At 39.0% G+C, this 22480-nt stretch overlaps 9 protein-coding genes and 4 non-coding genes across 13 annotated transcripts; 5 read left to right on the top strand and 8 right to left on the bottom strand.

The window, feature by feature from the left end:
• Positions 1 to 199: 199 nt before the first annotated feature.
• Positions 200 to 1501, bottom strand: SOMG_01248 (adenosylhomocysteinase; the record flags this gene model as incomplete). The annotated part of the gene is made up of 1 exon (XM_056180041.1): positions 200 to 1501. One exon carries the CDS (start codon positions 1499 to 1501, stop codon positions 200 to 202), a length of 1302 nt encoding a protein of 433 aa, XP_056037153.1.
• A 406-nt stretch (positions 1502 to 1907) lies between these two features.
• On the top strand, positions 1908 to 3845 carry mde3 (serine/threonine protein kinase, meiotic, STKc MAK-like Mde3; the record flags this gene model as incomplete). The annotated part of the gene is made up of 3 exons (XM_056180040.1): positions 1908 to 2054; positions 2099 to 2173; positions 2253 to 3845. 3 exons carry the CDS (start codon positions 1908 to 1910, stop codon positions 3843 to 3845), a joined length of 1815 nt encoding a protein of 604 aa, XP_056034991.1.
• Positions 3846 to 4226: 381 nt separating this feature from the next.
• Positions 4227 to 7880, bottom strand: sec31 (COPII-coated vesicle component Sec31; the record flags this gene model as incomplete). The annotated part of the gene is made up of 1 exon (XM_056180039.1): positions 4227 to 7880. The coding sequence occupies one exon, from the start codon at positions 7878 to 7880 to the stop codon at positions 4227 to 4229; it is 3654 nt and encodes a 1217-aa protein (XP_056034990.1).
• Positions 7881 to 8574: 694 nt separating this feature from the next.
• tim50 (TIM23 translocase complex subunit Tim50) lies at positions 8575 to 9915 on the bottom strand (the record flags this gene model as incomplete). Its single annotated transcript, XM_056180038.1, has 1 exon — positions 8575 to 9915. The coding sequence occupies one exon, from the start codon at positions 9913 to 9915 to the stop codon at positions 8575 to 8577; it is 1341 nt and encodes a 446-aa protein (XP_056034989.1).
• A 433-nt stretch (positions 9916 to 10348) lies between these two features.
• SOMG_20060 lies at positions 10349 to 10448 on the bottom strand. Its single transcript is given in 2 exon segments — positions 10349 to 10392; positions 10411 to 10448. It is a non-coding gene; the product is annotated as a tRNA-Leu (tRNA).
• A 1272-nt stretch (positions 10449 to 11720) lies between these two features.
• Positions 11721 to 12530, top strand: SOMG_01244 (uncharacterized protein; the record flags this gene model as incomplete). The annotated part of the gene is made up of 2 exons (XM_056180037.1): positions 11721 to 12156; positions 12217 to 12530. 2 exons carry the CDS (start codon positions 11721 to 11723, stop codon positions 12528 to 12530), a joined length of 750 nt encoding a protein of 249 aa, XP_056036271.1.
• Positions 12531 to 12902: 372 nt separating this feature from the next.
• On the bottom strand, positions 12903 to 13017 carry SOMG_10037. The gene has a single exon (XR_008803570.1). It is a non-coding gene; the product is annotated as a 5S ribosomal RNA (ribosomal RNA).
• Positions 13018 to 13729: 712 nt separating this feature from the next.
• On the bottom strand, positions 13730 to 14846 carry wtf12 (wtf meiotic driver; the record flags this gene model as incomplete). Its single annotated transcript, XM_056180036.1, has 5 exons — positions 13730 to 13812; positions 13866 to 13994; positions 14033 to 14254; positions 14300 to 14533; positions 14732 to 14846. The coding sequence occupies 5 exons, from the start codon at positions 14844 to 14846 to the stop codon at positions 13730 to 13732; spliced, it is 783 nt and encodes a 260-aa protein (XP_056037154.1).
• Positions 14847 to 15782: 936 nt separating this feature from the next.
• On the top strand, positions 15783 to 16622 carry SOMG_01242 (uncharacterized protein; the record flags this gene model as incomplete). Its single annotated transcript, XM_056180035.1, has 3 exons — positions 15783 to 16278; positions 16334 to 16389; positions 16431 to 16622. The coding sequence occupies 3 exons, from the start codon at positions 15783 to 15785 to the stop codon at positions 16620 to 16622; spliced, it is 744 nt and encodes a 247-aa protein (XP_056034994.1).
• Positions 16623 to 16963: 341 nt separating this feature from the next.
• SOMG_10036 lies at positions 16964 to 17078 on the bottom strand. The gene has a single exon (XR_008803569.1). It is a non-coding gene; the product is annotated as a 5S ribosomal RNA (ribosomal RNA).
• Positions 17079 to 17236: 158 nt separating this feature from the next.
• SOMG_20059 lies at positions 17237 to 17318 on the top strand. The gene has a single exon. It is a non-coding gene; the product is annotated as a tRNA-Ser (tRNA).
• A 174-nt stretch (positions 17319 to 17492) lies between these two features.
• On the bottom strand, positions 17493 to 19199 carry SOMG_01241 (plasma membrane purine transmembrane transporter; the record flags this gene model as incomplete). The annotated part of the gene is made up of 1 exon (XM_056180034.1): positions 17493 to 19199. One exon carries the CDS (start codon positions 19197 to 19199, stop codon positions 17493 to 17495), a length of 1707 nt encoding a protein of 568 aa, XP_056037082.1.
• Positions 19200 to 21197: 1998 nt separating this feature from the next.
• On the top strand, positions 21198 to 22151 carry SOMG_01240 (Schizosaccharomyces specific protein; the record flags this gene model as incomplete). Its single annotated transcript, XM_056180033.1, has 1 exon — positions 21198 to 22151. The coding sequence occupies one exon, from the start codon at positions 21198 to 21200 to the stop codon at positions 22149 to 22151; it is 954 nt and encodes a 317-aa protein (XP_056037076.1).
• Positions 22152 to 22480: the final 329 nt, after the last annotated feature.

The following is a 22480-nucleotide window of genomic DNA, read 5'->3' as shown; positions in this document are numbered from 1 at the left end:
ACATCTTCACTTCTTTATTAGGAGTCTAAACCGTTTCATTATCTATTTACCTAATCCACGTGTACCCAATTGAATATCATTATTATATTTCATGGTATCGTTGTGGCATGATGCTGTTGAAAACATCAAACAACGGAGTATGTTGAAATCTTATAAATGAAAGTGTGCAAAAAGCCATATGCAAAATTAATTAAGGAAATTAATAACGGTAGTGGTTGGCCTTGTAAGGACCTTCAGATGCAATACCCAAATATTTAGATTGGACGGGAGTAAGTTCAGTAAGCTTAACATTAAGCTTACCCAAGTGCAAACGAGCGACTTCCTCATCCAATTTCTTGGGAAGCATGTGCACTCCAAGAGGGTAGCTTTGATTGTCGGTCCACAAAGCAATTTGAGCAAGGACTTGGTTAGCGAAAGAGCAAGACATGACAAAAGAGGGATGTCCAGTAGCGCAACCAAGGTTGACAAGACGACCATCAGCCAAAAGGATAATATGGCGTCCATTGCTCAATTCATAACGGTCAACTTGAGGCTTAATGTTGACACAATCCTTAGCATTCTCCTTCAACCAGGCAACATCAATTTCGACGTCAAAGTGACCAATGTTGCAAACAATAGAGTCTTCGCGCATAGCCATGAAATGTTCACCAAGGATAATGTCACGGCAACCAGTGGTAGTGACGAAAATTTGACCTTCCTTGACAGCCTCTTCCATAGTGGTAACTTCAAAACCATCCATGGCAGCTTGGAGAGCATTAATGGGATCAACCTCGGTGACGATAACACGAGCACCTTGATTGCGAAGAGAAGTGGCACAACCCTTACCAACATCACCGAATCCGGCAACAACACCAACCTTTCCGGCAATCATTACATCAGTGGCACGCTTAATACCATCAACTAAAGATTCCTTGCAACCAAAGAGGTTATCAAACTTAGACTTAGTGACGGAGTCGTTGACATTGATGGCAGGAACCTTAAGTTTGTTCTCGTGGAACATCTGGTACAAGTGGTGAACACCAGTAGTAGTTTCCTCAGAAATACCGCGAATATTAACAAGAAGTTCAGGATGACGCTCATGAACAAGAGCAGTCAAGTCACCACCATCATCCAAAATCATGTTCAAAGGTTGTCCACTGGGGAAAGACTTTAATTGTTGTTCAATACACCAAATGTATTCCTCTTCAGTTTCACCTTTCCAAGCAAAGACGGGGACACCAGTAGCAGCAATGGCAGCAGCGGCGTGATCTTGAGTAGAATAAATGTTACAAGAAGACCAGGTAACTTCAGCGCCCAAAGCAACCAAAGTCTCAATAAGGACGGCAGTTTGGATAGTCATGTGAAGACATCCAGCAATTCTCGCTCCCTTCAAAGGCTGGGATTGAGCGTCCTTTTCGCGAATAGCCATCAAACCAGGCATCTCATTTTCAGCAATTTCAAGTTCCTTGCGGCCAAAGGCAGCGAGAGAAATATCAGCAACCTTATAATTTTGAAGACTCATATTGTCGTTTTATCCCAATTTTCCTTGCTCGGGTTGTGGTAAAGGAAGAGTTATGTAGCGAAGTTTTATTAGCAGTAATAGATTCTTTCTTTCATATACGGTATACATAGAAGACTTATTAGAACTTAAAAGGCAATTCTAAAAAGAGTTATAGTTAAAAAATATAGTACAAAGACCGCTTATTCTGAGTGTTAGACTTAAATGTTTCTTCTGATGAATTGACAAATACAAAAGTAATTTAAAGCTTTTAATATTACTTCTATGTTTTTCTTTTTTATAACCCTAACAAATGAAATCGTTGGATTCGTTAGTAGGAAGTTGCGAAAATGTAAACAAACAAAATAAACATATAGGAAAAGGACTCTTAACCATAGCAAACCAGCTTCCTTTTCTTTCAAACTAGGATATGACCAAAGAGATTCCTTTTGCAGCCTTAGATTTGAAGGAATTCCGTTTTGAAGATCGGTATTATGTGAAGCATAAGCTAGGAGATGGCAGCTTTGGTACTGTGTATTTGGCAAAGCGCAAAGGAAAGCAAGGCCATGAGCAAGCAGTATGGCAAAAAAAGGGTCAATTGATTTAACTAACATCTTCTAGGTGGCTGTCAAGAAGTTAAAGACTAGCAGTAAACCAAAACCAAAGCAAGAGCTACTGAAGCTTCGAGAGTCATTGGTAAGATTGTTCAAATTTTTTAAATTATTTATAGCATTTCAAAAAAAAAAAAAAAAAAAATTGTTACTAATGACTATAGGTACTTCAACAAATATCGAAACATCCAGGTTTGATCGACTTGTTGGAAACTTTTATGGACCCCAACAAAAACATTTATTTAGTAATGGAATGTATGGAAGCCAACCTATATCAAATTTTGAAGCGAAGACAAGGAAAGCCATTTACCAAGTATACGGCTTGTCATATTCTAAATCAGATCATTCGAGGAATTGAACATATACATACTCATGGGTTTATGCACAGAGACGTGAAGCCTGAAAACATTTTGGTCAAGAAGCTCACAGACCGACCAGTATTTTCTAGGTATAGTGTCAAAATTGCAGACTTTGGATTAGCCCGATCTTCTACTTCAAATGATCCACTTACTGAGTATGTATCAACTCGTTGGTATCGTGCGCCAGAGCTTTTGCTTAGAGCAAAAGATTATGGTAAAGCAGTTGATATGTATGCTTTCGGTTGTATCACTTTTGAAGTTTTTACCTTAAAGCCTCTATTCCCTGGAAGAAATGAGACAGATCAGTTAAATAGAATTTGTGAAATACTTGGAAATCCTCTCTTGGATGTCAAAGACAAACTGCACTACTGGCCCTCTGCTAAAGATTTGGCCGTCAAACTTGGATTCTCCTTTTCTTCCACAAGACCCTATCCTATAAGGAAATTACTTCCAGCTACCTGTGATGACAAGTATACTGAAATGATTACACAACTCTTAGCATGGGATCCATTTATCCGACCCTCTGCCATATCATGCAAAGAAAGATACTTCCCCAAATCCCCTGAGCTTCCAAATGGTCAAGAAGCAAAGCTAGTATCAGGAAAAGCCAATAAACCTGGGAATTCCAAGGATGATATAGCTGTAAAACCTAACGCTGAAAAAAGGCAAGAAAAAAGAGTCAGCTGGTTCAAAAAGAACTTGTATACTTTAACAAATGCAGTTAAGAATGCATTACCTGAAGCTTCTCCACCTCATCTCCCTCGAAAACCAATTAAACTTGATAGTGATGAGAAAGATAACCAAATGTCTAATCCTTTAATGAGTGAAACGATGAATTCGGATGAAAGCCCATCTAAAGTAAAACAGCCTGAAACCATTTCTTGTGAACTTGTTGAAAATTGCTTATTGCCATCTTATGAACAACAGTCTTCTCATTTCAAGCCTCAAAAAGCATCTCAATCTAACTTGCAGGTAACACCTCGAATTCCAATTGAAACTCTTTCTGCTAAATCCCAGCAAATTGTAAATCGTGTGCCTAAAAGAGATGAAAACAAAGCTAGCGAAGAAATGAACTCGCCCAGGGCCACTCTTTACCATGACAATAAGTTTTATAAAGCTCCGCTGTCATTAAACTTGACACCTGACAGCAGCTTTAAACTTCCCTCTGACTTTGACACGGTTGTCGATGCCCCTAAAAATGCTGCGAGTCAGGGTCTTAAAATTATCGGGATTAATCATAGCTTGATCCCTAGACCGGTTCGTCGAAATCACGGTGCACCAGATTTTCAAACATCAAGATCAATTAGTTGCCAAACTTATTCAAACCTCATGGTTTACGATCCTTCATTACCAGTCAAAATTTATCGCTCTACTTCTGAAGGATTTTCTAAAGGTTAAGCAAGTAATATCTGAGTATGAGCAAGATCTGCAAACCATTTGATGACGAGAACAGAATTGTTTAGTTGTAAATGGTGTTTAGTGCTGCATACATTTATTAGCCGGATATCTCTCCACGATTTAGTTGACTCCTTATCAGAATTTCCTTTTACTAGAGATTTCACTAAATCTTGTCGAATTAAAATAGCTCCATTACATTCTATATGACACCAGCATCAGTTGCTTACTTAAACAATGAATTTTTTATTCTAATATTAACATGTAAACAGTGCTAACTTATCCACAAGTAATATCATCACTATAAAATTTCACAAAAACGGGCCTTGTATTATGTAATTAAAAAGGATTTAATACACGAATTTCAAGAATGCAGTAGCACTCTTAGGCTGTAGACTTACTTATCGTAATAAGTCTGGTAATTCCGACAATCCAGTGTTCACATTGGTCTTGAAGGGTGGTGACCAGAGTGACTTGAATATTAGATGCAGTTTGATAATCACGGTTCGTCAATGCGACAGCAAGCGCGTAGAGTTCATCAGTCAATGATTTAGAAAGAGCATTTGCGTTAAGTCGGTCATACAACATGTTGAGTCGCTTCTCCATATCGTGTAACACACGCGACATTTGTGGAGGAACACTCTGGGAAACACGCAAGAATTCGGCATTAAGCATCTCATAAATTGGTTTTAAATTAGGTGGAATATGAGAGCGATCTCCCTGAGGGTATGTAGTCATTCCAGCAGTAGCAACTGAAGGCCCAGAGATCGATTGTCTCTTTGAAGAAAGATTTTGCGGCGGAGGAGAGATAATCGATCTCGAGGAGATGGGAGGTGGAGGTACAGTACCACCCGCGGAACCAGACACTGGAGGAGGTACCTGGGCACTTACTGGAGGCATCGCCGTAGGTGGTGACTGGGTGAAACCGGTATTTACCGGTTCATACGAGGAGATACGCTGGCTAGGTGTAGGGGGAACAGGGACAACTCGATTTGCCGAAGCTTTCGGAGGAGGTACAGCGGTACTAAACGGAGCCGTTTGTGGGACGGGAGGAGAAATTAAAGGAGGTCGAGCAGTACCACCCAAAGGCACATAAGGACTGGTACCTTTTGTCTCTGCGGGAGAAGAAAGACCTGATAAGGTCCTTGTGGGAGACTGAACCCCTATTGGTGTGTAAGGATTAGCCGGTTTTTGGCTTTGATTCACCGGAGGCTGGCTTACGGTTTGTGCTGGCGGTTGGTACGTTTCACCAATCTTTGGTGGAGGGGGAGCGGCTGCGGCCGCGCCTACAGAAGGTGGTGGTGGTAGCGTACTAGTACTACTAGTGCGTGACATATTAGGAGGCAAAGGTGCTCCAGCGTTAGGGAACGGCGATCTTACGGCAGGCAATGAGGGAGCTGCACGTCTCAATGGTGGCTGATTAACAATTGGAGCATCATTCCAGCCCGCTGCAACATTGTTCGATACCGCAGGTGGCGGAATAGTAGAGGTCATGGGAGGCCCAGCAGCAGCCTGTGAAATGTTGCTCGAGTATGCAGAAGCGTAAGGGTTACTGGAATTAGTTGCCAATTGAATTGGCTGAGGAATAATTGAAGAAGCAGGATGCGGCACACTTCGAGAAGGACCATAAGTAGACCTATTAATTTCAGGAATTGGGGCAGGTGTAAGAAGAATTGATAACCTTTCAACTTCTTGTTTTGCGCCAGGAAATGAAGCAGGAACGAGATTCAAATAACTTCTAGCTTGTTCATAATGATTAGCCGAAAGCAAAATCCTAGAATATTCAAGGTAAACTTCGTAAAGACCACTTAACTTCCAGTCTCCAGTCGCAGACAATTCATCGTCTTCATATGCAACGATTGAGCGAAATGCGTTAACTTTATCCATAAGTTTGGTGAGTTGATCAACATATCCAACATAAGAAGACTTAGAATCCTCACTAACGCCACCATTGGCAAGTTCCTTAAGCCATAGATTTGCATAACTTTGTAATGATTTACTAGCAATATAGCAAAATTCTGCAGCACGGTTAGAGCTGAAGTCATCAAGGTCTTCCAAACGTTTGCCAAGTATACCACATAAAGGAGAAAATGCTTCATTAGTGGCATATGTGCAGATGAAAACAAAAATATCCTTCCACTGACTAAGATCTGCATTTTGCACAGCATTTTCTAAATCATTACCAGCAATACAAGCTGAAAGACGCATATATGATGGTTTATGTTCCTGCATCTCGTAAAATGCTGCTCTAACACACTTGCGGCATTCTTCATCGCCAAAAGTAGCTAGGAAGAGAGCTTCAGATATTTTCTTGTCATCAATACAGGTCTTAATAGCAGATAATATATCACCTGTAAGCAGCATTTTTGTGATATTTGTTTCAAGCTCAGAGTCCTCCGAGTTGAATATTTTGAAGGGGTCATTCGAAAATTCAACCTCCTTATCAGAGATTGTAGTATTCTGTAAATTGTCTGATAATTTACCATAAAACGAGGTATCATCATCATAAATCTCATTATTTTGGTTCTTAGATGTGTCATTAAGATTGATAGAAGCTTTCGTATTCTTGTCTAATTCGGTGGTGCTGTCTTCTTTATGCATTTCCTTAATATTCTCACGACCTAAAAGCTTAACAAATTCACTTCTAGATACACGCTGACTAACAGCTTTAAGAAGCTTCCAATTATTGGCTTCTTCGTCTGTTTTTGCAGATTTTGCACCAGATTCACAAAAAGAGACTATGTCATCCTCCGTTTGAAACTTAGCTGTGGAAGAAAATTTATCTATAGACTCTTCATTTTCTTCAACTTCAAGAGGCTCTATGGTAACGTTTTTTGAATCAGGACTAAAACGAATGACTTTATTGGGAAATCCAAAGCGAACGCCACAGGGAACTTTATACCACTTGGGAGCGATAGGCAAAGTAAAGGCAGGTTCCTGAGAGCCAGCGATTGAAGGAAGATTATTGAAAAACTCGTTGTCATCGATAGAAGTAACACCTTGCAAAGAAGCCTCATGAGTTTTGTCAGTATTTGTGCTTTGAATAGAGAAAATAGAGACCTTCCCATCTAAGGAGGAAGTTGCTACCCGGTTAGAATTAGAAGGACACCAAGTGCCTTTAGTATACCAGTTTCCGGAACGAGGGAAGTTTCCTAAAGATTCACCGGTATCAACATCCCAAACGATAGCACGACCATCTTTACCACTACTGAGTAAAAATCTTGGATCATGAGGGCACCAAGATAATGAAAGGGCAGCTTTTTGATGGCCCGTAAGAACGTTCTGAGGTGCTGTAGGATAACGTAAATCCCAAGTCAATATGATAGGATTTCGGTTATCATCAATAGCAGTGACAAGACGAGTAGCATTTTCAGGATGCCAGGCAATGCTATTAACTCCGCCAGTAGCATTCGTACCAGTAGCACCCATATATGAGAGATTCAAAATTTGTCGTTTTGCTTTAAGATCCCATACGGTGGTATATTCTGACGAATTACCCGAAGCAAGAATATGGGACACCTTGCTATTCCAGGCAACTACATGGACTTCAGAAGAACGGTTCTGCTTAGGTAAGGAAAAGGGCTTCAAAGGGTTTTTTAAGTCCCAAACCCAAACATCACCATTGTTATCACCAGATGCTAAAAGATTGGTTTGTACTGGATTGAAATCTAAAGGTCCTAGAATGGAATGGTTTTCAGTTTTATAGGTTGCTATGGAAGCGCTGCTTTCATCAGAACTCAAAATGGCCGAGGCGTCGTAAAATCCAACACCACCTTCCTCTATAGTACCAGCAATGACACCGTGTTGTTTATCTAAAGATCTTTCCCAGTCAAGATCATAAAATTTGGTATTAGTGTTCGTAGAGCCAATTGGTTGGTTGGATTCAGCTGAAGTATCCCAAATCTCCAAAAGATTGTCACTTTCTCTGGTACTTTCAGTGCCTATATAACCACCTACGGCAAGTAAAGGCTGATTATTATTTACTCCCTGTGGGGACCACGCTAATGTTGCGCTCTTATTGATATCTTTTAATCTCATAACTCACTCCAACTTATGAAAACTTTTCGTTTACAGTCTTCTTGAGAGATTATAATGTAAATTAGAGCTAAATACCCGTCTTTATATTCTTATTCTTATGAAATCCTTCAAGGTGGTTGGTTCTGAGTATGTTCGGCTTGTAATTCACGATGCGTAGCACTAGAGACGACAATACAGGTAACAAATTATTAGGTGTTACCTTTACCGCCGAAAGCGTAATATAATAGGTAACGGTAAACAATGAATGTAAACATGAATCCCACGGCAGACAAGGCCATAAGGAGTGTGAAATACAAATGAAGAATAATGCTAACACATATTCTATTGGCCTTTTGGGGCATTTAGTATATAGAAAAGATATATAGGAATACGGAGAATAGAAAGCACATTACATTTTACAAAAGAGGTAGTACCAAAATTAACCAAGAAAATAGAGGAAAAATAGAATCCCTCATAGAAGGCAGAAGAAAGATAGTCTTTATTATCAAAGCGTTTGTACAGTGTGAAACGCATGGTAGTGAATGTTAAGACGGTTTATTGGGCAGGACCTTATTACCATATTCCAAAATTATTTTATAAGTTTTCATTCAGAAAAGCATTAAAAGGAGATATTAAACAGAAGACTCCTAAAAGGTTTGAATAATATAGAATCAAATCCATATTACAGAGAAAAAATTTAGAAGCGATAAACACTTCAATTGGATGATCCAGTAGCGGAACCAGATTGCGCTTGCTGAAGTTGCTCTAATTGTTGTTGCTGGATTTTATCACCATTGAAGATCATATCAAACATGCTGTATTTCTGTTCAGCTTCTCTAGCCTTTTCTTCTTCGAGCATTTTTGGTCCATGTTCATCAATATATTTCTTGAATTCGCCATAGGCAGCTTTTTGGCGTTCACGTTGAATGTCAATCAAAAGTTTGGGTGGCTGCTCAGAAACCGGACGACCTCCAAACAAGGAAGACTTCGCATGCTTTTTCTTTTCAAGCCAATCGGCAATGAGTTGGCTGCGAAGTCGTTCTTCACGGCGAGCATATTCAAGAGGAATGTTTTTGCCTTGATAGCTTTTCAAGACAGGACGGACATCTTGAATATCCATAATCGCAATAAATTCCAGCAAAGGAATCAAGCCAACTAATTCGCGATCTTTGGGGTTACCTTTCCAAGGAATCATGGAAACCGCATTGTCAGGTTGCTTTGAATAAGCATCAGGGTTTGTGTCGACCATGATGACCTTCGAAAGAGGTCGGTTCAGGTAAGAAAGATCCTTGATTAATTTTCCATCTTCATACTTGCTGTGTTCGCGAGTCAAGACAGCGCTGACGCTAACATGATAAGGATCCAACTTGTCGATAATGGGCTTGGCCGTTGCCAAATATTGGTTGGTGAAGATGACAATTTCATAATACATGGACAAATAGCCCAAGAAATAATCAAGGCCAGGACGCTTAGCGGTACGCCAACCGTGTTCACGAGTCCAACCAGCGTGAATCAACAAATCGTCCAAGTCTAAGACAAGTGTGTAGGGACGATTATAGGGTTCAGGGAGAGGGTCAGGAAGAAGCTTTTCAAAGGCTGGTTCTTGGTAGTAGGCAAAGAAGTTCTTAGAGCGTGCTTTCACACGAGTCCACCAATCTACGGGTGAGTAGCCAGAAGCGGGGAATTTCTTTTCCATGTCCTTTTCATCCTCGGCATACTTGCGGCCATAATAAAGTATGCCACCGCCGAGCACACCCATAAAGCCCCAAAACGCATAGCGAGCCTGTTTTTCACGGCGCTGCATAGTTGAGCTTACATATTCGGGACCCTTGTCACTACTACCGGCATAGGGATCCTCATTTACCCCATTCAATTCAAGTAATTCTTTCGCTAATGAACTTTTTCCTTCTTTTCCTTTGTTCTCTTCCGGGCTGGACTTTGATTGCTTCTCTGGTGAGAATCCAGGCTCAGAAGCAAATCGTTTGTTTACAAATGGAGAAAAAGTCCTAACATTTGCAAACCGCAAACTTTTTGATACTAAGGACCTTTTTAGCATATTGGAGTTTTTTATTGGTATTTGATGTGAATGTCTGACAATGTTTTAGGTGTAAAACAGTGCATTCGATCTCGTTATCTACCTTACGAAACGAAAGTCGAAGAAGAAAAAATCTCAAGAATAGCAGTAGAATAGTATTGGTATGTGAATTCATTGAACTTGAAGGTGCCAAAATCGATTGCGGATGAAATTGGAAGTCTCATACAATATCAAGTTAGGAGTCTATGGAATCCTTCAGTACCAATTCTTTACGGATTGCCTAGACTACTTAAAGAAAACATACTATAGTTACCTATGCTTTGACCCTTTAGTTTAGAAGTTTGAACTGCCATATCGGCTATAAATACTTGAAAATCAACAATACTGAATCCAATTTAGAAACGATCTTTTTTTCATTGAATGAATCAATAAAATACAAAAAGGAAAGAAATAATGCGGCGAGTGAGGTTCGAACTCACGCGTTTTACAACAGCAGGGTTCACGGCTTAAATGCCACTTAAATCTGCCCCCTTAGACCACTCGGGCATCGCCGCTTGTTGATAATGCTCGGTTTTTATATCTATATATACTATATAAAATAGTTGATACATGATGAAGGAAAACATGATTTGTATATGAGGGTAAATGTCGATGAATAGTTAGAGAATAGGAATCCATAAAGCTGGCTTGGGAAATTTATCATAACTCAATGCCGAGCGTCAAAATTTATATTCACATAAGCCAAAAAGGGAAGCAAAGAGCCCGAATAGTTCTTTCTAGTAGGTCAGTAAATAAAGGCGAAGAATTGTCTAGTTGTTTCAGAGAAGCTATATCAGTAAATGGGTTTTATAAGTCATGTCAGAATGAATCGAAGACAGATAAATGTTTTTATTTCATGCAGAGTATTTTTTAACGACGACTAAAAGCCCTATGTTCGTTTTTCCCAACAAGACAATGAATAGACATGTAGAGACTATAATATAATTTGCCCTACTACTGCTGAAATTTTCTATTATTGCGGAACAATTACAATACAATAACCATTGTTATAATAACCTCGTAAAATAATCATCGTTTTCTGTTACATTAAGTGTAAACAAAAGACTTGTGTTACTTGGCTATTTGTGACTTAACTATGATCAAAGAGCTGCGCAAGGAAAGCGAAAGAATCGCGTTTTGAGGCAGTTTTTCTCCTTTAGTATCATCCAAATTGAGCTTTTTTATTGTATCTTTTGTTTTTTTTTGATGAAAAAGTAGAATCTACTTGCTTTCCTGTATTACTCCCCAATTAGCAATTCGTCACCATTTACAAGTTTCTCGTCTAAGAAGAAAAAAAAAAAAAAAATCATAAAATCTGTAAATTAACAACTTTAGCTAATGCTCTTTATCTGCCTAAGCACTTTTGTGATAACGTAATTTCAGTAGTTGAAGAATGTAAAATGATTTACAATTAAGAATTATCCAAAGACTTTCATCCATTTTGAAATTCAATGAATGCTATAATTGCTGAAAACCTGGTTTGTTTACATTTTTGTAAACAAACCAGAAATCGCAAGCGTCACTTGTCATTGTAACCCAACACCGTAAGCGATGCGAAATTTCTTGACAGGAGCAAACTTCCTCTTTCTTCATTTCTTTGCCAATTCGATTCATTTTGGGTTTCTTTTAACTTGCTGGAATGATATAATAGAATTGAATTCTATTTGGGTGTGTTTTCATTCGATATTTGGTTTTATCGTGATTTGGGAAGCTTGCGAGCAGGAGAAATTCACAGTTGCTCTAGTCTATTGCACTTGAAGCGGTAGACTCGCTCAAATTTTACAATAATGTCAAAGATTAATATATCAAGCAATCCTCTTGCATACCATGCCAATGTTTATGATGATGATCTCGAGAAGGGACTTCCTTTGTACACACAACAGGACACAAATAAATCACCCAATTCAGGTTCTTTGAAAGCCAAAGAGAAGAAAGACATATTTATGAATCAATTAAGCGATTTTCCTTCCTTTTTCGAAGAAAGGAAACGTGAAGCTTTACAATTCCTAAATGGGGAATTTCCCGATAATGTATTCCTTAAAGAGAAGTCGCAACGATTGTTATCTACAATTATTCCCTCTTTGGTGTGTGTCTGTGCAATATCTTGCTACTTCCGAACATATACTATTCTAGTCGATGGCTTTAAAGATTGGGGCAATTGGCCCTTGGCTCCTCTAATAATTCATGTTGCGATATTCATAATATTTGTAGCTGCTTTTTTTTGTGAGTTCAACCATATCCAATTAATCGATACATTTGATTGTTTACTGACAAAAATATTAGGCCTTCATTCATTTATTCTCGGAACTGTTAGAGGATTGCTTTATGTGGTCATCTTGATGGGTTGTGTCCTTCCATTCCTTTTCAGTGCTATTGGAAAAATCATTGGTATGGTCGTAGGTACCTTGATGTACTGTGTAGGTACCATAATGTGCGGTGTGGGCTATGTATTGTATTCCACTCTTTTAGCCTGTCTTGGTTTAGATTTTGTTAGCTCAACAGATCACACGAGAGCGCCTACGCTTCCCAGCTATCAGCAAAGAGACAATGCACTGGCTCCTCCACCGACGGATATCTATCCTACTACGCAAACTTAGTTCCGTTCATTTATCTTCTTTTTTCTGGTTTTTTGGACTCTTCGGCTAAAGCTGATCACAATCGGTTATGAATTGCTTTAATGAACCATTTTCCTTTTTTTGGGTATTTCAAATTCAGTTGGAAAGGCTTGAAACAAAGAAACAACCTTGTATTAATTTGAATTGATGACCGCAGCTACTCTATGAAAATATTATAGTTGATTTTTTTTTTTTCTTCAGACGACTTTAAATCCATTTCATTCATTTTAGGTCCCTTTTTTTTGCTTCCTGTTACTTGTCGAGGAACGTCTCACAAGAAAGGAATTGAGAAAAGCATTTCCAACCATAAACCAACATTCAACAAGGCAAAAAAGAAGTTTAAAAGAAATAAAAAGCCTACAGCATCCCGGATTCCCATGTTGTCTCCAACCATAGTACTAACGAGACCCTCAGACGCTTAACTGCAGTGATCGGACGGGAACTGGTGTTTTCGCCTAGGTGTGGCCGTAGACGTTTGTTATTGTCTGTAAAGATATTTATACAATAATGATCCAGTCTTTTATTTGCTTTGATGAACTACAAGATCCAATTCAACTCAGTTCTATCTGGTAATTTTCATGGCTAAATGGTGAATGCTTTCGAATCATAAGAATAATATTTGAAAACACACTGTTTTCTCTTTTTTATTGATTCACATAATGGTCGCAGGAGCATCAATTGAGTGTATGAGTTTATGGGTTGAAAATGTTACTTAATATAAATTGGGTTCTACTTGAAATTTTTCATGGTCCGTCGACTTGACTCCCAAAGTAAACGGTAATTCAATGTTTTAAACTACATCAATCGATTCTTCCAATCTGAAGATTTATACTTTCTATGCTGTGAACGAATTTTACCTCTGGCGGTAATCAGTTTCGTTCTTACAATTAATGAAAGACACGACACAGTGTTGAGGAAAAAACTAGTTAATTACGATGGTATTTTCCTCAGAATAATTAAATAATCATTAAAAAGGGTGTCTATTCATGCAGAAAATGAACGATGCCGTGAAACGAATAAGAAGATTCATGAAAGAGAAATGAGAAAAGCAATCAAAGTCTGCTGGTTCATCTGATCTAAGCTTTTGTGGAAGCGAATACAGGAACTTGGTAGACTGCAATTGACATCAATGTTTCCAAAGAAGGAGCGAATGTAAAGAACGAAAGCGGCTTCGGTAGAACTCAAACTTCAGCCCTTTGCTCAGCAAGAGGTTGAAGTTCAATTTCTTCGTTACGAGGTGCTTCATCTCTTCGATTTGTCCCTTCTAAATAGGTTAGTACGATGTTACGAAAGGAAGCATTTGCAAAGTGTACATACCGAACATATGATCCACAGCATTTCCTATGCCGCTTCCTATTCCGTTTCCTAAGCCATTTATGCCGCTTCCTATGCCGTTTCCCATATCGACGACTACTAATCTAAGTCGTTCACGCGCATTTGCATTCACTAGAAGAGTTAGAATATTTCGCGGGTGTATGACATACTCGTCAAATAAAGAAACAAGACAAAGTTAACAAAACAAACAGCATAGAAAAAATTGTTGTTTATCTTTTCAAATCCTGTGAACTTCTTTGCAGCATAATACGCAGTGAAACCGAGGACATCGAGAAAACACACACATAATACTGAGATACACATAGCTGACAATACGTTTTTGGTTGCTCTTCCAGCTTGCGTGAACCATTCTTTAGGCATTTGAGTTATTACTAATAGTTAGTGAGTCATTAAAAATCCTGAAATTAGTTTCTTACCAATTGTCAATGACAGAAATAGAGCGCACCAAACGCCAAAAAGTACCCAAACGGCAAGCTGATTAAACCATATTTCATAAACAAGAAGAATGACCCTCGCAATAATCAAGCATACATTATATACAATAAAAATAGCAAAAACAATTGCTAATTCACGAGGCGTCAGATATCTTTTCTTCTTAGAACTTTCTTCTGTTTCAGGAGCCATTTCGAGATCAATAAATTTGGTTGAAGCTAATGGATGTATTAGTAACTGTTCTTTCGTTGTTTGTGAAAAGGATAGAGGTATTCGCCCTGTTTGTTGACACTTATCGACAAGGTTATTAGTTTCAAACCCATCAAATAAATAAACAAGCATGATTCTTCCATCATGAACCGTTCAAACAAGAACACAAAGAATAAACCTTTCCTTTCCATTTCAACTAATCTTACCTGAATACGGAGGAGGCGTACCATCAGAAGGAGACGACTGACTATCTACCTTTTCATCATTGAGCGTTTTGGAAGAGTCATCAGAATCCGAAATAGGAGTATATTTGTTTTTCATATTTACAATGGCAAGTAGAGCCCAAAATAGCGCCGATATTTACACTCTAAACGAAATCAACTTTTGAATCGCCGAGAAAAGTCCGTAGGAACTGGTTCTACTTTTCGAGGATCTGTCAAAAATCTGTCAAAAAAAGGAATTGGACCTTGCTTAAAAGCAAAATTTGTTTTGCAACACGAGTGTTCCCTTAAAACCAAAGATGCGAGTTTGAAAAAATCTTGGTAATGGCTTTTCGCATGTCTCAATTCATAAAAGCAGCGACATTATGTCACTGACTGGTCACAGTCCTCGTTACGATTATTCAACGTTGGTTTTTCATTATGACTTTCGTAATAGTATAATCCAAAAGAGTCGTTATTTATTACAAAAAGTAAACAAAGGAACATTTGGCAAAACAACCATGCTGTTTGCTTTGAATGATACATGCACAGGATTGGAAATGCATATCTTTGTATTGGAAGGTTCAGTGACCGTGGCTTAATGAATTCCAGGGAAAAGGATTGAACACTCTAGATTTTCGTAGCCTTACTTTCAGCATTCGTAAATCCATCGGAAGGCTGTAAATGCAACGCTTAAAATATCACGAACAACATTTGTACTGACATGTACATCTTTCTTTTTATTTAATTTATTTTGATTACACGATAGAAACAAACAAAAGCGATTTCGGACAGTTCATTCATTGTAAATATATATAAAATAGCGTACGCTTACTAGCTATCTGTATGTGTGTCAGAGAGGGTGAATGACAGCTTCACCTCTGCAAAACTCTAGTCATTGCCATTGTGGACTCGATTCATGTAGTTCGGAGTTGTTATAAAGTAGATTTTATTAAGCTTGTTAGTCGGATCAGATGCGTGCTACTGTTCTGAAAGTTCTGACATGAATTTGGGTGTTTACTGCCTATTTGAGTAGGTTTTGAAGGAATTTCAGAAAATGATTGAAAAAAACAAATACAAAAAGCTAAATGATGCTGATTCAGCTGACGTTCCTCGCTTGGGCACTCTTGCAACGTTTGACGGTGAACTGCCACGGTACAATGAAATCTTGAATTCTCATCTAGACGACTTGGAAAAAGGTCATGCACCTCGGTACTCAGAAAACAGACATCAAGAAGCGTCTACCAACATGACAGGAGGAAGCGGATTCTTTATTCTTTTACGAAATGTCTTGACGGCATTATTGTGGTTGATTTTCTGGCCGGCAGAAATTGCGAGAATTCCTGAAGCACAACGAAGACAAGAGAATGAAGCTCTTCGGCTTGGTTGGTGCTTTATTGGTTCAATCGTATTGAACTTTTGGTTTTCATACAAATACCTTGTCCCCTTTATAAAGGAACCGATGAAAGAATCTGTATGGACATGGTTTCAAGCTACTGTGGCAGCTGTTCTTGTCGTCATGACTTTCTATATGTTCTTATTTGTTTTTTCACGTAAGTGGAATGGTGGGATTTTAATTTGATAAGTTTACTAATGGGGTACTTTTAGTGTTGGTGGATTCAATCGTTATATTGATTCCTCTAGTTGTTTCTGGGATTTTTTCTGTGATTATTAGTGCTCTAGGCTTCAGGATGTCATCGGATAGAAAGACTTGACGGATGATAATAGTATCCCATTAAACAGCTTGCCACCAGAGCCTGAAAACCAGTTCAACGATCGTAGTGATGATACTTTTAAACAACCGTCCTCTGAACATACCTCTGAACATACTGAGCAATCTCCAGGGTTACGCCAGGAACCGGGTCAGTCTAGGGATGTTGAAAGCGGTGGGAATTGATTTATACATAAAGTAAAACGTTGTTTATTATGATGTCCGTTCTTGTTGTTTTTTCTCCAGCATGCTTTTGCTTATGTTTATGTTTATGTTTATGTTTCATCTTTGCATTTTGATTCTTATATTTATTCGTCAAGCACTTTTTAATTATTGATCCTTATAGAATCTTTTATTTTCTAACTAATAAGGAATATAATTAATTATTGAATCATGGATGACCATTGCTTCCTGCAATCACTAGTATCACTAAGTCAAACGTCTATGTCGATCACGATTAAAGCCATGTGCTTCAATTTTTAAAAGAGCAACAGAAAAACAAGTCAAAAAGGAAACCAAAAGTGAAAAGCCTACAGCATCCCGGATTCCCATGTTGTCTCCAACCATAGTACTAACGAGACCCTCAGACGCTTAACTGCAGTGATCGGACGGGAACTGGTGTTTTCGCCTAGGTGTGGCCGTAGACACTAACCATGTGTAGAATTCAAATCTGTACTACAGGGCATCAATTTGCTTTTTTGCTGGTTTTCCATCAAACCAGATGAAAAACCACTTTCGGCGATTTTAAATTTAAAGGAAAACCGTTTAAAGTACGATACTTTTGTCTTTTATCAACAGAAGACACTATGCCTGAGTGGTTAAAGGGATAGATTAGAAATCTATTGCGGTCTCCGCGCGCAGGTTCAAATCCTGCTGGTGTCGATTTTTTCTTTTTCATTTTTCTTTTTCCATCGTAAAAAGATAAACAGGTTTAATTGAATTAATTTTTTTACTATCGAAAAAATTGATTCAGTAACTCATGACTAAAAGGTACTCTATGTATAAACCTGTAAATTTAACCCCAAAATAATATACAACCCACATGTTGGCATATGTTTAGACTTTTAAGTTTGCAATTTGGACATGGTCATCTTTGAGCTTTGAATCGGATTTTTCGGTCTCAGGAGTTGACATAGGAACGCCTTCTGTTTCTTCCAAATCTCCAGGAGCCTCTAATTGAAGCAAGTAGTGCTCCGTCTCTTCAGGATGTTCATCCATGCATTTCGTGCCGCAATCAGTAACAGGGAAAATAGTGCAAATGATAATATGGATTATGAAAGAAACGAGGATTCCAATTATATACGCCAGCTTACTCATGGTTAAAGCGGCCTGCGGCACCTTGTCTCCTATATTTCCGGCCAAGCCGGTAACGTTTATCACCAAACCACATATATAAGAGATGAAGCCACGAAGGGATATGCCATGGAAAAACCAGTAAGGGCCCTTATTATCAGTACTGTATAGACTAGAAACCCTGAGATAGCCTTTGCGAATAACATAATAATCAGCAAGCATGACACCAGCAAAAGACGAAAGAAAGACGGCATAAGCACTCAAGGAGTTGGAAAAGCTATTAGAAGTTGAAAGTAAATTCCAGGGACACATGGCAATACCGACAATAGAAGCTATATAAGCTCCTCTACGAGAATTGATTACGGCGGGAAACAAAGCGGAAAGATCGTTTCCAGCAGAGACAGTATTGGCGGCGATATTGGTACCTAACTGAGCAAGACCGAGACCTGTAGCAATGAAAAAGACGCCGGCTCGAACACCGTGGGCATTGGAATGATCTAAAAAGTTGGATAACAGATCCAGAGGATTCCATATATTTTTCCCGTAAATGGATTTCGAAGCCGAGCCGACTAAAACGCCAATTAATGTGGTAATGCCAAACCCTACAGGGATGGTAATAATTTGAGGCCACAAAGGAGCATTTGGGGTCGTAGCAAAGCGAGTGAAGTCTGGATTATTGACGATTAAGGTTGCAAAATTATTAAGACAACTGACAATACCGCTAACAACAGCCCAACCATGGTCCCAACTTTTTAAAGTCGTAGGCGAGTGGATAGCATCACCTGCTCCATGGGCCTTTACCAGAGCCCATATGAGAAATGCGATGGCCGCAGGTGGAGCCACCAAAGATTTCGAGGTAAACAAATGACGGAGTTGGTGAACGGGAAACCAAATTGCGATATTAGAGATGAGCCAGAAAATAAAAAAACCGACCCATTGATATGTATCAGTTCCACTTTTTTCCATTCTATTGGGAATGTGAGAAAAAGAAGGCCAGATGGAACGAATCATGAGGGTTACGCATTCACCTCCAATCCAAGCCTGAACACCGTACCAGATACATGCCATAACGGCACGGTTGAGGATGGGCCAAAAAGAGCCCCAAATGCCAAAGGAACTACGAGACAAAACGGGAAAAGAAATGTGGTAAACAGAACCGGCACGACCAACGGCAGCTAAGATCAAAGCAGAGATGGTGTAACCGACCCATACAGTGATCCAAGCTTCCCACCAAGCAAGGCCGCTGGTAACTGATGTACCTGCAATCATCCAAGTATTAATGTTGATCGCATCAGCCAACCAAAATGCAACATAGTTCCATGCACCCCAAAGCCGAAACCGCTTGGGAACAGGGTAGAGATCCTCGTTATTAAGGAATTGTTCCGACATGGTCATTCCGGAGTCTGCATTGAGAAGGATCCAGCGATGGACAAAGACCTTGAGTTTACTATTCTCATAGGACCAATTCATAATTTATACGTAGCAAAGGAAACGTCAAATAAACAAAGACAATGAGGAAAACAAAACAAAACAACAAAGAAAAAGAAAAAGAAAAAGACAAAGACAAAGTCTCAGCAATCAATGAAACGAGGGCAAAAGAACGTTACAAAACAAAATGGACGTGAATAAAAACTGAAAAAAGAAAAACTAAACTAAACTAAATTAAACAAAATAAATAAGGATCTAAAAGATGATGAAAGAGCTGGTTGTTTGATTGTAAAAGGATGGTTATGAATCCTTAAAGGATGTATGTGCCAGAATAGAAAACACAGTTTATTACACAAGGCAACCTGATGGAGAACCAAAGACTTGTAGAGTTTTGTCTACGTTATATAACAAAGAAAATCCAGCAATCGACGGCACAATGGAGGAAGAAAAGGAGGTGTCTATCACTTTAAGTACCAGATGGACAGAGAGATTAAGAGACGATTTGATAAACTCTGGTTCGACTGTTGGGCGCGATAACTAATCTATCCAATGTACCATGGAACCAACTTTTTTATTCTTCAGTGCCATAAACAATTAAGTACAGAACGTAGTAGGAACCGAGGTATCGGTTCCGATTTCATCGCCTTTTTGTACGTTGTGCGCCTCTGTTTATATATCAATCATTAAATGACGACATAATTTGGCGATAAGCTCTAGATAAGCCAACGCTCGATGAATTGGCTACAGATAAGAAAGAGTCGAGATAAGCAAAACCTTAATTTTCGTTGAAGGAAGGAGGGGCGTAGCAATGGAGAACATAATGGGTAGCAAAACCAGTTCTTTTCTTTGGAAGAGGCCACGTTCAAAAAGGTTGTAGAACAATGTTTTTCACTAAAATGAATGCTTAGAATTTAATTCTGTTTCCCTTTTTACGAGAAATGATCGAAAATTCCATTCAAAGGGAAGCTCTTTGAAGCCACAATCTAAAAATAACAGCAGTTTGTTTGGCTCCGTGAGGGGGAGAGAAGCATTCTATACCCGATAGAGTGGTAACGCTCGTTACAGATGATATCGCATTAGTTACTACTTTGGTTGAGTCTCGAGGGATTCGTTAGTAAATAAAATGAGCAGCCAAGAATTCGTCCATCGCTGGTCTTTTGGTTTTTTTTTTTTTTTTTTTTTTTGGTGTGTGTGTGTTTCAAAGAAAGACAAATCTTCGAGACAATGATGTTCCTCGTTCCTTGCAACAATTGTTTTTTTGGTTAGGTGTTGGATGAATCAAAAGAACGAAAGCTCAAATGCTCAACCATCATCCATTAGAAATTCACCGATGATGTGGAGAAAGGAGGGAGCGACCGCTCTCAAGGCAATTCTTGCCGTAGCCGTCCGTTCCTTCCTTTTCCGCTATTGTTGACGGAGCCGTTTAGCAGTTTCCAGCCTCATGTGAATCGACTTTTCCATCCATTCCTATTGCTAATGAACTGTCTTCCGATAATGTATGCCCGACTTGCTTCCTCTCCGTATAGCGAACCGCACTAAGGTACTTTAAGCTTCACTAGTAACCGGTCATTTAGGCTACTGAAAATTTAAGACATTCCAGCACCTACCAATAACAAGTTTCTAGGACTGAACTTGATAAATAACATAAATATAACTGAACAGAAAGCCTCAGGCGCGTCAATTGAACATTGTGAAGAATTTTGTACTTATATTGGACTTTTTTAACAGCTGGAAAGTACCTCTGTTTGCTTGCTTGGTTACGTTTGTAAATTGACCAATATTGATAAAGTATTGGTTATTATTCTGGGTATTAAAAAAAGTGTTTCTTGTTGTTTTCAATTTCTCCTTCTTTTCACTTGTTGTCCTTCCTTGCAATTGACGCGTTGAGTAGCGATCATTGTGTGGCTTTCTATAGACTTGTTCTCTTTTCTTCTTCTTCTTCTTCTTTTTTTTTTTTTTTTCTTTTTTCTTTTTTCTTTCCTTCTAGTTGGACACTACAAGGCTTAATTTGAGTGGTCGCTTGTTTTGCTTTCGTCTTCCATGGGTCAAGAAAAAGGTCGTACATTATATGAGAATCAGTTTTCAAACCATGATCCTTATGAATCATTAACGGAATTCGATTTATACCTCGAATCCAAATCCAACGATACCAGCAATGGTCCTCTCAGTTTTACCCCCAATTTATCCCCCTTGTCTTTACAGGATCTTGGATCCATCCATTCCTCCGTCAACAACGAAGTCAGTCCCAATGATTTGGAAAACTCTGGCCTAGACTCGGTTGAGTCCGCTCCTTCCAGTAATAGCGCTCATGTGCCCAGTCCTTCTTCCCTTTCCAATGAAACTAGGCTGCAACACTCAATGAGTAATCCCACCAGCGCCAACAACACACCCTCTTCAGAAAACCACGTCTTGTCGGATTTTGGAGGAAACTGTGCTATCCTCGATAACGACAAGGAATCACATTTACTGGAAGAACATACCAGTAAATTGAAATGGCCCTTTCATAAGCTCAACGAAGTTTGTGAAACCTCCAGATGTAATTCTGGCGGCAAACGAGGAGTTGGCATTTTGCGTCGCTTTCTTCCTTCCTCTCGTTTAGGGCGTTTAAATCGTGTCTCTCCTTTACGCACTTCTAGCACTACAGGAATATATTCCTCACTTGATTCGCCTGATATAACTCCTCTATCTGTTTCCACAACTCATCTTCATCACCCTTCTGTCAGCAATTCCCGAAACCAGACTCCTTCCCCCAGTCTCAAGACGGATCTATCATCTGTAGATGTGAAACAGATGGACGTTGCTGAGCGATCGAAATGTTTAGATGCTTTGCTAGAAGATATCCTTCAATTAGATTCTGCATACGATACCGTCGAAAAACGGATGATGGAATCGGGCTGGAGCAGTATGGAGGAGATTCGCGATGTTCATGCCAAGCGTTTAGACGCTTGGCAAATATGGAAACGAAAATTACTTCCTTTACGAGGTAAGTGCTAGCGCATGACTTTCTTCTTCTATTGCTTCTTTATCTTTCTTTGTTGTTGTATTTCCTATAAACTTTAAAACTTGTTCCTTTCTATCGCCGCTATTAGATTCAACTTTCCATTTTCCTTTTTTTTCTCTTCGATGATTTTCATCACCATCTCTTCTCGCTTGGATGGTGATCTTTGTCTTTGCATAAAGCAGACAGCTGTCTGCTTTCTTTGTTTCGCATTTGTATTCAAAAAATTCCGGTATTTGTTGGTTAATGATTGTCATGCTCTTTGTCCTAATGTCATTGTTTTAAGAAGTTCATTGATGACAATTTTAGATAGTTACAAATTGAT

This window comes from Schizosaccharomyces osmophilus, chromosome 1 (genome assembly GCF_027921745.1).
Source record: "Schizosaccharomyces osmophilus chromosome 1, complete sequence".
Taxonomy (NCBI): Eukaryota; Fungi; Ascomycota; class Schizosaccharomycetes; order Schizosaccharomycetales; family Schizosaccharomycetaceae; genus Schizosaccharomyces; species Schizosaccharomyces osmophilus.
Note: the sequence above shows the minus strand (reverse complement) of the source record. Positions and strands in the feature narration are given on the sequence as shown.